A 15,884-nucleotide genomic window follows, 5' to 3' on the forward strand; every position below is an offset into this window, starting at 1 on the left:
GTCATTAGTCAGTCACTACCATTTCATCTGAGCATAATTTGTAAAGAAGGCAGCTCATTAAAAACCTGATTAGTGTTTATCATTTATTTATTATTATTGAACCATGGAAATCTGGTAGGTCTTTTCTGTTAAAGTACATTCTGTGTGCAGTGTCTACTCAAAGGAAAAAAAAGTCTCATCCTAATTTATGATTAATTTCAATAATTGTGATTCATTAGTGTTAATCTAATTATGAAAGGTTGTTAATGTTATGGGGCAGTGATATATAAAATAGCTCCCCCCCCAACTAAAAAACGAGAAAGCCATCTGCACGAGCATGTGTAGTGTTATCAGTTATCAAACAGGTGAACAATGAATACTAACCTCGTTTTCATATGAAAATGATCCCATTGTTCCTTAAAAATAATTCCTGCTACGGTTGTTCAAACAAATAGAGGTTAAAGTGATAATTAGTGTGTATTAACAGAAGATAATGGGACACAGAAATGAGGAGCTTGAAACCCTGACTGGATTAAGCCCAGAGTCAAACAGATGCAATTAGCTTCGAGATTTAGAGTTCATAAGTCAAGCAAACAATGTTGTGATCTTGAAAAAGCTTCCTAACCAAATTTATAAATCAATTTACCTGCTAAGTAATAAGTTATCAGTTCCTACTCGATCATAAATATCCACTGAAAAAAGTTTATGGACTGAATGGTCAGTAATTTGATCATTGACACACAAATGTATGATAAGCCATCATAACACATTGTCTTAACCAATTATATATATTATAACAGAGTAACACTATATTAGGTACATGTTAAGAAACAATTTTTGCCCCTGTGAGTATCAGTACAGATTTTGGGACTGGTTTATAGTGTTATTAGCAGGCAGAAGTGGATTGTTCAGAAAATTCACTCTATCTTATACTGTAATATATCTGTTTATAATTTTGAAGGTTTTTTTTCTTCAAACATCAACCTTTATGTAAGTAAGTCTTAAAAAGTGATGTATCCTTAACTTAATTGTCTCAAGGAGTTTCTTTGAAAAATATTAGTCTTTTATTTTATTAGCACAGATTAATTCCCAGTTAAAACATTCTCTATGAGATAAGAATCTAATACTCTGCATTTGGTGGGTTTAAAAAAAAAACTGATATGAAATGTTTACATTGTATATTATGCCTGTAGATTTCAAGTGGTACATGTATCAGATCCTTGTACATGTACTATATAGTTTTGAATTTGCTTACACTAATGACATTGTTTTCATAAATAAATGCTACATTAGTCAATATATATTCCACTTGACACATTGCTCTCTTCATTTACAATTGATCATTCTGATTTCTGTAAAATTAAAAGTTGAAGAAAAAAAAAAATTATTGGTAATTCGATACTACCATAATGCATTTCAGTAAAGTAAACATTTCTATTCTGTAAATTGAATGACTTAACATGCAATGTTTTTAATGAATTTTCGGTATATACAGATATTTTACTGTATTAAAAAAAGATCATGTTTCATTAAATGTCTCTAATTCAGATGTATGGGAGAGTCTTGAAATTACACATTTTAAATGCATGTTTTCAAAACCGAGAGGTTCTTTAACTCATTCGACCACAGAGGTTTTTGTCGTTTTTGCCTGAAATGTGCTTAGGAAAGACATTTGGGGGGCTATTTCTGAATACATTGTAATACATCGGCTTTCTGCAGATTTTCCAAGAGACTAATGCCTAGTTGTATTAGAAACATCATTTTCCATTCGTTATTTTGCTTGCGCATGAGCAGAAGGGTAAAAGTTGGATTTTAAAAAAAAAATTCTTGCTTAATGGACCCACCATTTTCGTATGGAGACCGCAATTTATTCCAAATGCCCACCTTATGCTAGTTTTTGCAAAGAATCATCTGTCTGTGTGCAGTTAAAACCAGTATGCCTTAGATCTGAGGCCAAAAGGTCTAAAATCCGGACACAAAATCGCTTTCCGACCTCGAGTGAATTTAGGGTGAAATAAAAACGGGTCCAAAAACTGAGGTTTTTCCCCCTGTATTTTGTAGTGCAACTAGAACTTCCAGATTATTTGGTATCATTTTGGAACTGTTACAGTATCTGTCTTCTTTGTTTTAATACCACCCACGTTGGTGTATCTTAAATGACCTTGATGCTGCAGAGCTCGGAAGTAGGTGAACTTTGGAAAAATTTCATCCTGTAAAAAAAAACCTGGAATTTTTTTTAAAGTTTGGAAAGCATGTGTTTTACATTGTTTTTGCATCAAACTTGCTAAATTTTTCCATTCTTTCCATTGTGAGCAGGTAGTGAACACCCAAAGCTCAGCAGGAAATCTAAAAATCGTAACCCAGAAGAGTGTCGAATCACAGGAGTGGAGTGTACAATCATGGATAATGATCACTGGAAAACACCCCCCACCTGGACTTGTAAGCATCATTTCCTTTTGCAGCTCACCCCCACCCCCACACTCTGATACATTTTAAGATATATAAAAGAACAATTAGCAATTGCCCCCAAGTTTGGATAAGTTAAGAATTTTTATTAAAATTTTGTCTACTGAATAAAGTGTAAATAATCTAGAAGAGTAAAAATAATAATGTCTTTTTTTCCCCTAGAAAATTGGGAATCTTATCATAAGTGCAGTTTTTCTAATTTTGTAAATCTTAAAATTGTGCTTTTGGTTGAGTCTTGCTTCTTTCATGTTAGTCTTCATAGTCCCATTATGGTTAGGTAAACTTTATCTTTTTTTCAACTCCAGTGTTAAATTCTATGTAATTTGGAAGTCTGCACTAAATTAGTGTTATCTGCGTACTATTCTCAGTTAACACCCTCACCCCTCATCCTTTCACGTAGATGGATAAGTGTCCCAACACCCAGACTTGACCAACTGGAGATGGATCCAATGCCTGGAGCCATTGTGCATATCTTGGAACCACAAATCTAAGGATTTTAATTCACCTGGTCATAAGGCTAAGTGAGCTTGTTGTATGGCCCTGCATCCATAATCTGCCTGTGAACATTTGAATATTGCTACTCAAGTGGCCATGTTTTTGATCCAGCTTTGATCAAACCTGGAAAATGGGAAAATTTCTTGAAGACTTCGTACAGATTTGATAATAAGCAACATATTTAACGACATGATCTTGCATCTGATTGGCTGAGCTTTTTGTCACTAGACTATTTCAGATCCAATTTTGGTACATGGTTGATAATGGGTTTATGTCTTCAGGGTCTTTAAGGTAGTTGGATATCGTGCTAGATTATGTATTTTAAGAGTTGATTTTGCAATCTCAATGCTGAGCCTATTATCATTCTGGAAGACATATTTTGAACCCGATTTTGATCAGACTAGTAATAATAGGCCTTTAATATCAACCTCTTGGGTGGCTAATAAAACAGACCCATGCATATTAGGTGATCTTGCATCCAGTTGGCTGAGCTTTTTACCACCATAGAATCCAAATTCCTGATCCAATTTTTATTAAACTTGGAATATGGACTTAGAGCGATATAGTACGAGTGAGATCCCACATATTAATGCAGTGATCTTGCATCTGATTAGCGGAACCTTTTTCCAGTCTAGAGAACATATTTCTGATCTGATTTTGATCAGACGTGAAATATCGGCAAGTTCTCTGAGGAATTCAAAAATGAAGAAGATTTATGCATAATTATGAGGTGATATTGCATTGGATTGCTTTTCACTGATTCGTAGGTTATATTCGTGATCCAGCATTTATCAGGATTGAAGGCTTATATGAGTTAGCTACATCATGTGTGAGTTCCACAATGAGAGGGAACTATGCATATTAATGAACTGATCTCGATGGGCAGAACTTGTTATTGCCCTAGAGACTATATAAATTTTGCAAACTGACTTAAATCATAAAGCTTTTGGTGGCTATAGTTATAAAAGAGTTACAAGCTTATTAACAAGGTTTTCATGAATCGGATTGGACGAGCTTGCCAACACTTTAAAGACTCTAGCAGGCTTATGTCAAGCTACCTGCTGAGTTTTATTACGAGCAAGATTTGCACATATTAATGAGGTGACATTGTTTCTAATGTGTAGAACTTATTACCACTATAGAGAGACTTAGTTACTGACTCATTCTTAATCAAAATATAAAGTAAATAAGCTAATCTTGTCAAGAGTCAATGATTCTTATTATGAGTGGAACCTATACATATTTATTAGTTGATCTTGCATCAGATTTGGATCTATTTGGTTGGGATTGTCCATTAATAATTTTGATGATAATATTAATAATAACACTAACAAAGGAATCTTACATGGCACGCCTTCAAAATGTCACTCTTCATTATAACCTGGTTCCATTAGCAAGCCAGTGTCGGTCATGAGTCTTATTCAGTTATGTTAGAGCCCAAATTACATGTGTAATGCAGCAGTTTCACTACAAGGGGATATACTTTATGATGGATGGCGTTATAATGAGAGAGTCCTGTTATTCTTGTTATGTTAGAGGCAAAATTATATGTGTAATGCAGCAGTTTCACTAGAAGGTGATATACTCTATGATGGATGGCATTATAATGAGAGAGTCCTGTTATGTTAGAGGCCAAATTACATGTGTAATGCAGCAGTTTCACTATAAGGCAATATACCGTACGATGGATGGCATTATAATGAGAGAGTCCTGTTATTTCTGTTATGTTAGAGGCAAAATTATATGTGTAATGCAGCAGTTTCACTATAAGGTGATATATTCTATGATGGATGGTGTTATAATGAGAGAGTCCTGTTATTCCTGTTATGCAGCAGAAAAAAGGCAATAATTGTAGGCATCAAATAAAATATATTTTTAATAGCTTTGTGCTTCATAGTAATGATGATTTTTACCCATTTTAAAGAGAAAATATACAATTTATATGAAGTAAATCACAACTGGTAACCTTTTTGTATGAAGACCAGCAAGATTTTTACTTAGAATCTCCTTTTCAGGGTAAAATCAATATCTGGGTCAATACAAATTTGAAATATGATTGACTGTTAAAGGTAAAATCAATATCTGGGTCAATACAAATTTGAAATATGATTGACTGTTCAAGGTCAAATCAATATCTGGGTCAATACAAATTTGAAATATGATGGACTGTTCAAGGTAAAATCAATGTCTGGGTCAATACAAATTTGAAATATGGTGGACTGTTCAAGGTAAAATCAATATCTGGGTCAATACAAATTTGAAATATGATTGACTGTTCAAGGTCAAATCAATATCTGGGTCAATACATATTTGAAATATGATTGACTGTTCAAGGTAAAATCAATATTTGGGTCAATACAAATTTGAAATATGATTGACTGTTCAAGGTAAAATCAATATGTGCGTCAATGCATTTTTTGAAGGTATAATCAATGTCTGATTCAACACAAATTTGAAATATTTTTGACTTTTCATTCTCTTCATTGTAGATGGTCCTATCTGTATATGTACTAACTCCAACAACAATACATACTGGTGCATGAGAACAATAAATGAAACACATGATTTCCTGTTCTGTGAATTCATCAGTAATTTCATCAGCTACTATGACTTGAAGAAAGATCCATATCAGGTACACTTGTCTTTCTTCCGTAAAACTTGTATCTTCTTATGCTGTTTTTCAGATTAACTGTTAAAAATTCATACTTTTTGCTTGTAGATGGCATTGCACAAAATTTGCATATTATGTTGCTGTCATTTTAAAAACTTTGCTAAACCTTTAAACAGACATTGATATTAATGTGCGCATCAGTGTAGGAATTTCTAAATTTTTGTGAAGGGGGTGTTGATAGAAGGGGCATATTTTAGAATAACTACAGTAGACTATTGAATGTTGCATTAGTAACACAAGCTTAGCATCTTAAATATTTTACTTGATGCATCACATATTTATTATTTAAGCATCACCAAATAAATGATTGTTTTAAACAGAAAACTGCAGAATATATTGGTTATTCTTGAACACTTGAGAATTCCCTCAAGTAACCTGTTTGTCACTAATGTGTAATAAATTTAATTGCAAATCTGTACTTGGAATTGGACATGACATTTTCAAAACTCATCGTATATGATATGCTAATATTATTCAAATTGTGTCATAAATTTTATATCTTATAAACAATCATTTAAGAATTGCAACATTTTTTCTTCAGCTGCGGAATGCGGTGCATGACTTGAGCTACGCAACAATTCAGCAGCTACACGACCAGTTAGCCAAACTCAGGGCATGCCAGGGTGCTAAAGAATGCACATTTAGGAGTGGTATAAGTGAGTGTACATAGAAGTGTATACAAATGTTAATTAAAAATGTTATCAAATGTTTGAATAGGACAAGTGTACAAATGTGAAAGTTAGTTTGGTATAAAAGGGTCATACTTGGAATGGTGCCCAGAGTTTAAGAAGTGATGATGCACAATGTTTAAGAACATTGTACGCCATTCGCCTACGGATGTCAAGTGAAAAATGGTAAACAAATGTTACGGTAAAAGGGGGTACACAAATTTAAGTAAATGATAGACTACATGGATTGAATGTGAGGTATTGATTTCGCTTTTAAATCATTTAGCAACTTTGAAATCATTGGATGAATGTTTAGTACAGGGGACAGTCGCTGGACACTAATTCAGTTATGTGCTTTCATTTTAACGCCATTTATAACTAAAAAATAATATTCATTGTGCACCACTATGCTCATTTCGTGCCATTGTTGGTGCCATGTCCTGTGATTTATGTGTCCCATGCATGTTTTATGGATGAAAACACGGTGTAATTTGTTCCCAAATTTACAAATAATATATGGCAAAATTACTTTCAATTTACATTAATTTTCAATTCAAGCCATAACCTCAGAAATGTATCTATGGTGTATATTAATCATTGCCTGTACATTAAATATGTTTGACCGATTGATCTGTAAGTTTTGTACGTGTGTCACGGGACAAAGTCATTTAGGGTTATTACTTCTCAGCTTTTTTAGTATATATGCCTTTCATTTGACCATGCATCCAGGTAGAGAATAATACCTCATAATGCAGAATAAATGAACAAATTTTATATTAAAATAATGTTTTTTTCTGTCAGATACCTTAACTGATCAAATTACACTAGCGTAACTTCCTTTGCTACCTCCAAATCCAGCCCTCCTGTAAAGATAGATCAATGGCTAGGCGACTACAGCTATACCCATTTTAAACCAGGTTTTACTTTCACTTTAATGATGTAAAGATGAAAAACATTTCTCATTAGAATCCATTTAATATTGTATTTATTTTTCATATCATCTATCTTTCGGTTTCTGGGGTATAGTAAGTCAAAATGTTTTATGGGGATCATTCCAATGAATTTATTTTCATGGTTTTGCATTTATTATACCACTCCTTGTTGTTACATATGATTTCAGTCGGTAAGATTTAGTTTTGCTGGAGTAATTTTCAAGCAATGTACTTATAAACTTTTATACTTCTAAGTTGTTTTGATAAGGTGGTTTACATTTTATGTTTCAATTTATATATATTTATTGTATACACTAGTTTGTTCTTCATCTTCGTTATAGAGAAGACAACCAAATGCAAGAAGTGTAAATGATTTAAGGTCATGGAGGATGGGCACAAGACATGTCTACAGATATAATTGTTCTTAAATTAAGGACATGAGATGCATACAGCTGCTCATACTTAGGTATGAAAATAGTTGGTCCAGTGTTTGAAAATGCAGCTATAGGGCACATTCCAATACATCGTAGCAAGACTTCTAAAATACACCTCATGTTGAAATTGTTGCTTAGTCTCATTGAGGATGTTGAGATGCCCTCTCCAGCCCAATGCAGGTGCAGAAACAGCACCAGATCGTGTCCCTTCTCAACATTCTGTCGCTCTTGATATGGAACTCTTAACGTGTATTAACCCAGTGTCTTTCTTAATATGGAACTCTTAACGTATTAACCCGGTGTCTTTCTTAATATGGAACTCTTAACATGTATTAACCCGGTGTCTTTCTTAATATGGAACTCTTAACATGTATTAACCCGGTGTCTTTCTTAATATGGAACTCTTAACATGTATTAACCTGGTGTCTTTCTTAATATGGAACTCTTAACATGTATTAACCCGGTGTCTTTCTTACAAACGCATTGTCTGAGAAGACATTGTTTAGGAATGGAAGTTGCTTACGGCTCCTCTTCCTACTCAATGTAGGGATGGACCTATTGCGATCAATTAACTACTAGACTTGCGATGGCCATTGGCATGTGGATACTTCAATTTATTACTAGACTTGCGATGGCCATTGGCATGTGGATACTTCAATTTATTACTAGACTTGTGATGCCCATTGGCATGTGGATACTTCAATTTACTTCTAGACTTGCGATGGCCATTGGCATGTGGATACTTCAATTTACTACTAGACTTGCGATGACCATTGGCATGTGGATACTTCAAGAGAATGCTGTTGATATCAACCTCTTGGAAATGAAAACCATTGTCAATGTCTGGCACACTTGGGTGGACTACATCCATGGAAACATGGTCCTAATAATGTCAGTCTGTTTGGTTGTGGTGACATACTAATACATGGGGGGTGGGGGACAATCACCCAACGTTTGCCTAATAGTAGGGGAATACCTTCACTAGCACTCCCAGTATCAGGTAACATTCAAGTCCAACACATTACTGGCTGGCTCATTGTCTTGGTTGACTGTTTTCCATCCCGAAACCTGCCATCAAGTCTGTTCCCTTTGGGGCCAGCCAATGCTCGACATTTTTATTTCATATTTCTCCGACCCCAATGGCATGGGCCATACATTCTCTTTAAATCATCTGGGAGGTAATGTGGGCATGCACCTGCCCTTGATCAGTTTTGATTCTGAAGATTATTAAGAAATGAAGGGCACAGACTGAATTATCACTAATTGATCCACTAAAATGAGATATGCTGAATCAAAAATTTGCTTAATTAGAAACAGATGTAACCAGACGAATCATAGTGATCACCACTAATCCATCCATGTCCAAATCAACTTGTCCTTCATTTTGGCTTTTTCAAGGATTTCTTGATCAAAAAGGAGTTCAGAGCTTCAGTCATGGAAAGGATCGCAACAGCTGAAGATTTTCCATGTTAGGGACATATGAGGGGAACTTGTACGCTGTAAGTGATATCACACCATTCTTAGCATCCATTTGCCAGTAGCAAACACCTCCTTCTCTTTCTCTTTGAAGACTAGAAGTTAGCTCCTATCACAATCAAGGGAGACTGTTCCATGATCAGACTTCATGAAAGAGATTATTTTAGTCACAACAAGGTAATCTCCAACTAGCAGTCCAATTCCGACACATCCAGACCACATTAACACACGTCATTCTCAAAAATTTGAGCAACAGTCTCCCCATCCCCCACTAAAGCAGCCATCATACAGGATTGGCAATTTATGGTAAGGTTAAATTCAGTATGCAGAGTGAATGAGCTACATGTGACATAGATGGATACAGACTATTTATTCAGTTCCACTCGGACAGTTCACTCATTCTAATGACACAACCTGCTTCCTTCCTAAGAACAGTTTGCTGTCACTAGCTAACTAAATGTTCATTCCCTCTCATTAATCAGTCTTTCAAGAGAAGCAATGCTTCAGGACAGTGAAGATTTCATGTCATGAAATTTGAGCAGCTTACATCAACCTGGCCTTGAAGATCAGTGTCTCAATTCAGGACATGGTGGAGTCAACAGATTAGTATTCCCAATCTACCTTATGTACCTTCCATTTATGTGACATGACCTCACTTTGGAGAGAACTTTATTTCTTGAGTCAGTGGTAGATGTACAGACAGTGACCACTCCCCATTTATAAAAGTACAACCTTAGACCCAGATATGAATTTGCTTGTTTAGGCTTTGAACCTTTTGATGGTGAGACAATAATCAAGTGCGGAATCCAACAGGGATCTCCCTCACACAAATATGAATAAATTATCTGTTGTTGTGCTTAACTAGCATTGCCAGAAGTTCATCATTTTAGTAGAGCAATCATGCTTAGCATTTCCTCCTCTTCCTCTGTGATGTGATCAGTTAATGTATTTCACAGAGATAGCAGATTTTATTGGTAAATTATTTTTTCTCCAATACTACCAGATCACATTACCGATAATCCCTCCCTCCATTCCCTGTAATGTGAGCATCCTGTAAGATTTTGCTCAAGTGAAAAAACTGTTTAAATGAGGTACAACAGTAGCGGCCCAGTCGTTAAAAAGGGGAGTTAAACTCTAAAAGTTACTTCTCTTCTTCCATATAAGACATACACCAGCAGTTCCCATTCTTCCATATAAGACATACACCAGCAGTTCCCATACTCAGGTCATGAGTCATATCAGTGTCACTTGTGGTCTTCATTAAGGTTGCGAAGGTTCATCAAAACAAAATTTTATTTTGTTTTTTAATGCTGAAAAGTAACAAGAGGGTTGGGGGAGGTCCTTTGGGTGGCAAATTTAGAGTTGCAGAAAGAAAAAATTGGGAACCACTGATATAGATGGAAAGACATTTTCCCATCTTTCCAGGAGGGCTGAATTCAGAGGTGGCAGTGGTTATCCTTTTTGTAATATGATTATGTAATTATTATAGAAAACATAAATTACTAAAAATTTTGCTTTTTCTTGGTGTCATAGTAAATAGTTTTGCTATATACATGTATCTGTTCCTCACAGGAGCTTCTAAATGGCACTGGTATCGTCAAGGTATGATATACCATCTGTACCATACTGCCTACTTATTGCAGTGGTATTTCATTTTCCTGCTTTACAAATGTATGGTGCACTGCAAGGATCATAATTATGTAACACAATGAATACAGCTAAACATTAGATTTACAAAGCAGCTTATCTTACATCTGGTCATGTAATCTTGCAGCTTTGCATTTTGTAAGATGTGCCGTCAATGAGACTAAAAGTAATGCCATTTTTACTGTTTGCTGCAGAGCCTTTGAATATTACCTAAAGTTGTATGTAATTGTTGCTGCTGAAACTCTAGCTTAATGTCTACAAGAGCAAGTTTGTGCATGCTGCAAAAGCTTAAACACTCGTTCAAAATGGTAAAGTGAGCTTAATTTTAACTCATTTGTTGGAAAATAGTATTTGCTTGTTCTTTAATAAGTACTGTATGATTTTGAAGATAGTGATAAGTATCCTTCAATCAGCTTGAATCCATGTTCTTGAGCTTTCCTTCATCGAAAAGCTTCATACTTTCTGAAATGTTTGTTTCTACTAGCTGTTTGTTTTGGGTTTAAAAAATTTCTTTTGTTTAACATTATTGTTTGGCTCATATTATTTCCTTTACTCTGTATTTCATAATATTTTGCTGTGGGCTTAGCATTTCCAAACTATTTCATGAGATGGATGAATGTGCATGATGCTGTTGTTTCATTTCTTCTCATGGGTATTATATTGACACATACGTAAGTCAGATCCAGCTTCAAGCTGCACAGACCCAGATCTGTCATATAATGGTTAGCAGATCTGGGTCCGTGCAGTTTTTTTAGGAGTAATCATTGGAACAATCAACATAGACCCTGTTGTGTTGGTGCATTATATGATGGCAGATTAAGATCTGTGTTGTTTGCAATTGGATCTGACTTGCACATGAGTATAAATGATGTCCATTTTTTTATAGTCTTCTTCTTGGGTCTTTAAATTTTGTAGCTATGAAAAAATTAATCCACAAAAAAGACCTGGTGAAAAATGAATACCGGTACATGGTAATTTATCCGCATTTTCTTGAATACTTTCTGCCATGCCCAACAAATAAATACCATTTTTGTTGAAATTTACGGCCCTTTTCAATTTAATTTCAAATTAAGGAGCACCTTAATTAAGTACATTTTATTACATTTAAGTTTTGAAGATGTCTTGAGAGGTGTCAGCTTTCAGACGTAAATTATTGCCATTTTGAGGCACTAAAAATGATCACCATATGATTACATGTACATAACTTACTTCTTAATAGCATGAAATATATGTTACTGACCTTGATTTTTGTGGACTGTGTTATCCATTAGCTTCATTGGACTCAAAATAATGCCATCTAAGTTTTCTGTCACTATACCATGAAAATAATACCCATTCCACTATTTGTTGAATAACTTGGGCCAAGGATTATCTTGGTTTTATTTGATGGATCATTAAGCATGGATTTGGAAAAGATCTTTTTGTTCGTGTTTCTTATGGGAGGTGATCAGGCTAGTAAACTTTAAATATTGGAAGTGCCTATTTTAAAGAAAATTTTAACTAATTCAAATGGAAATGTGCACCAGCATGCATTGGAATGGTACTTAAAAAATTAGATTAAATATGGAAGACAGTACTTTTTCTTGTGGCAGTATGGTACACTTGAATATAGACTTTGTAACACTGTTCATAGTCAACTACAGGTATCCACTGACATGTGCAATTTCAAGTTAATGCAATTTCATTTGAAGTTTTTTAAATTTCATTTATACTGAGGACTAAAAAATAATATTGTTTGTCTAAAACAAAAACATTTGGATTCCTTAATGGCTAAAATGAATGGTATTAAAGTTAATAGAGTTACTTAGTTTTCAATGAAAATTAAAGGCATTGAAACCAAAACTTTCAAGTTATGTGATTTCAACTTAGTGTAGTATCATCAATTTTCGTGGGGGTCCAATTTTCGAGGTTTTCGTTGTTGCCCTGAACCATGAATTTAAATCCCCAACGAAAAATGAGCCACATAGGCTGATGCCCCCCCCCCCCATTTTCTGGCAATGTTTCATTCCTAGAGATTAACACAGCTACTAATACTTGATAAATCAAGGTCAATACTGTAATGTGGTATTTAAATATTAGCTTTTACATGTAGTTGTTTTATTTTTATTTAACCTTTTGAAATAAGATATGTATATCATTTTATATTGTTTCAATGCACACGTTTGATAAGGTATCCGATAACTGTAATTTTACACTAACAGCCTTAAATCGATATGTGAGGTAAGTAAGGATAGAGAGAAAAATCATAAGGTATTCAAACAATAGTAATACTGTAAATAAAAGAAAAAAATAATACAAAGTAACAGTATATGAAAATTAAATTTAATACTTATTAAAATCAATTCCTCATTTGAGTACAACTGTTGTTGAAACATTTAAATCCTTCTGAAAGCACATTTCATTTTATCCATGCATTTTTAATAGAAAAGAACAACAATCCTGTAAAATACTATCTGCTTCTTGAGACACTATTACCAACGAAACACTATGTATATACACTAATTACAGCAGAGTATTAAAGCGCTCACTTCACTGATTTCTTTTGACAAAGCCACTGTATCAACATTGTGTCAATCAAGTCTCATGGTACTCATAAATGCTTCTCAGGTAAATAATCCCAAAGTTACTGAATTAAACAGGTCCAGCTTTCTTAAAACCAATGATAATTAGGGCCGATTGTCGCGTGAGCGCAATGATTCATTCAGCATGAATTGGCTTGAATGAGGTTGCAAGGTTTACTAATACTGTGCACTGATCATCACCATTAACATCTTTTTCCGCAATGTTGTCCATGACCTGTTTAGCATACCACTCATGGAAGTGTGACTTTAATTCTTTTTTATTAACTGATTGGCCTAGTGTTGTTTGCTGCGTCATCTTCCTTTGGATTTTGAGCGCTCAAACGAAAACATGGTGAAAGTGATTAATCTTGACAGGTGGGTTTTTTTGTGCTCATAGAGATGGAAGTATTGTTTTAGTGTTGTTCGCTGCATCGGCTTCGACTGATGTTATTCACTTGGTGGAAAACACAGTGTGTGAGTATTGAACTTGCCAGGTCTTTGATTTGTGCTTATACAGGTGGTAGTATTGCTTTAAATATTAAAGCGATCACAGTTTGCTTCGGCATAGTTTGGTTCTTTGTATTCTTTTTTGTGTGGGTATTTGTAGAGGTTAAACCATGAAATTAAATACCTACTAATATGCAGACTTTGACAGACAAAACCACGAATTTAAGTACCCACGAAAATGCCCTTTTTACAAAACCACAGAAATTGAGCCCAGCAAAAATATCGCAACTGTCATGTAAATTGTGGGGTTAGCTGTACAATAATGCAGGTTTATTAAATTGCACAGAATTACCATATATATACTATCCTTCATGTTGACCCCAACTACAAACGGCAAAGACCCAGATGTGCCATTGCATAATGTGCTGGCAGATCTGGGTCTGTGCAGTTTGTTGCGAGTAATCAGTGCATTTGTGATGGCAGAGCAAGGTCAGTTTTATTTGCAATTACCATATATACCTTCTTATGAGTCCAGCAGCAAACTGCTCATACACAGATCTGTCATTGCATGATGCACAGGCAGATCTGGGTCTGTGCAGTTTATTAGGTGTAATCAGTAGAACAAACAACATAGACCCTGCTCTGCAGGTGCATTATGCTACAGCAGATACGGATCTTTGTTGATTGGAGTTTGATGAGTTATAAGTGAGTATATATGACACCCATGACTTGTAAGCAAATATTTAAACTAGTTTTGTCCATTATATTGAAGCTGTTTCATTGTTTTCCATGTTTCATCATTTGACAGATTCTTCAGAAGACTGCTATTTGATCATCCCAAGTTCAGGATGCATTTTTTTTAGTATATGTAAATGCATGAGTGCTTCTTTGCAGCATGGTTCTTTTCACTTTATTTCAAAATGACTTGGATGCTTAATTTAGATATTCTTATTAAGGGCCATACCACAGTTACAGTGAAACCTCTCTTGAAAGACCACTGCTATGTGAGACCACCTGTCTTGAGAGATCACATTCTTAATGCACAAATTTATTGATTATAAAACATTGTGACCTGTTATGAGAGACCAACTGCTTTGAGAGACCATAATTAGTTGGCATAAAGGGTGGTCTTTCAAGACAGGTGCTAATGTAATAATTTGTAAATTTAGGCAGAGCAGGCATGTATTTTAATTACTAGTGTATAAGCCACGAGAAAGACTCTTCCTGTCAGTTTTATATTAGCAACAAAAAAAACCACAAGGAACTCGCTAAAATTTCATCAAGAGCAGCACTAGAAGCAATTCCCAGCCGTTACTGAGTCGGCTTGCTTTTAAGTCAAGTCCAACTGCAAACAACATACACCCTGACATGTCATCTCATTATGAGCTAGCAGAAATGTGTCTTTGCATTTTACAGTTGAAAATGACTTGTAAGCAAGTATATATGATATGTCCATAAAATCCACCATAATTTGGCTTTACAGCTCTAAAATGCTATGCAATATTCGTTTTCAATGAACATTAAATAGTTAAGTGTGCCAGGCATTCTAAACTACCATATGTAATCAGTTGCAAGTCAGATCCAAGTTCAAACTGCACAGACCCCAAACCTGCTGCTGCATAATGTGCCATTGGAGCTGAGTGTATGCAGTTTATAAGGACTGATCAGTAGAGCAAACATCATAGACCCCAATCTGCCAGTGCATTATTTGATGGCAGATCAGGGTCTTCATTGCTTGCATTTGGACTTGACTTACAAGGAAGTATTTGCAGTATTTAGTGTTTGGTTTCTTTAACATGAATTTAAGTGAAGTGATTGAAATTGACATTAAGGTGAGATGTTAACATAGATTAATAACTTTAACTAATTCACCTTTTCATTCATTCTTTTGACAGAATGAGTAAAGGTCTAACTAAATATTGAAATAAGAATTGATCTAATAAGAGTGGCCAGGGGATTGAACTTTAGACTTTCATAATCAACACTATACATACATGCATACCTATATATATATATATATATATATATATATATATATATATATATATATATATATATATATATATATATTATAAGTCTGACCTGTCACTAGCAGGCACTAGTATTAT

At 34.6% G+C, this 15,884-nt stretch overlaps 1 protein-coding gene across 5 annotated transcripts in view; it reads left to right on the forward strand.

Moving 5' to 3' along the window:
- The window catches only part of LOC149783531 (extracellular sulfatase Sulf-1-like), a 212,231-nt gene that overhangs the window by 180,557 nt on the left and 15,790 nt on the right, over window positions 1–15,884 (forward strand). For 4 of the 5 annotated variants that reach the window (XM_089931784.1, XM_089931783.1, XM_089931782.1 and 1 more), the window contains 4 exons: window positions 2,296–2,418; window positions 5,430–5,572; window positions 6,153–6,267; window positions 10,694–10,723. In XM_089931784.1, coding sequence (XP_089787910.1) covers window positions 2,296–2,418; window positions 5,430–5,572; window positions 6,153–6,267; window positions 10,694–10,723 — 411 coding nt within the window. The remainder of the gene's footprint in view (window positions 1–2,295; window positions 2,419–5,429; window positions 5,573–6,152; window positions 6,268–10,693; window positions 10,724–15,884) is intronic. The other variant, XM_089931786.1, reaches the window with a different exon arrangement.

This window comes from Sinohyriopsis cumingii, chromosome 14 (assembly GCF_028554795.1).
Source record: "Sinohyriopsis cumingii isolate HCF-2022 chromosome 14, ASM2855479v2, whole genome shotgun sequence".
NCBI classification, from domain to species: domain Eukaryota; kingdom Metazoa; phylum Mollusca; class Bivalvia; order Unionida; family Unionidae; genus Sinohyriopsis; species Sinohyriopsis cumingii.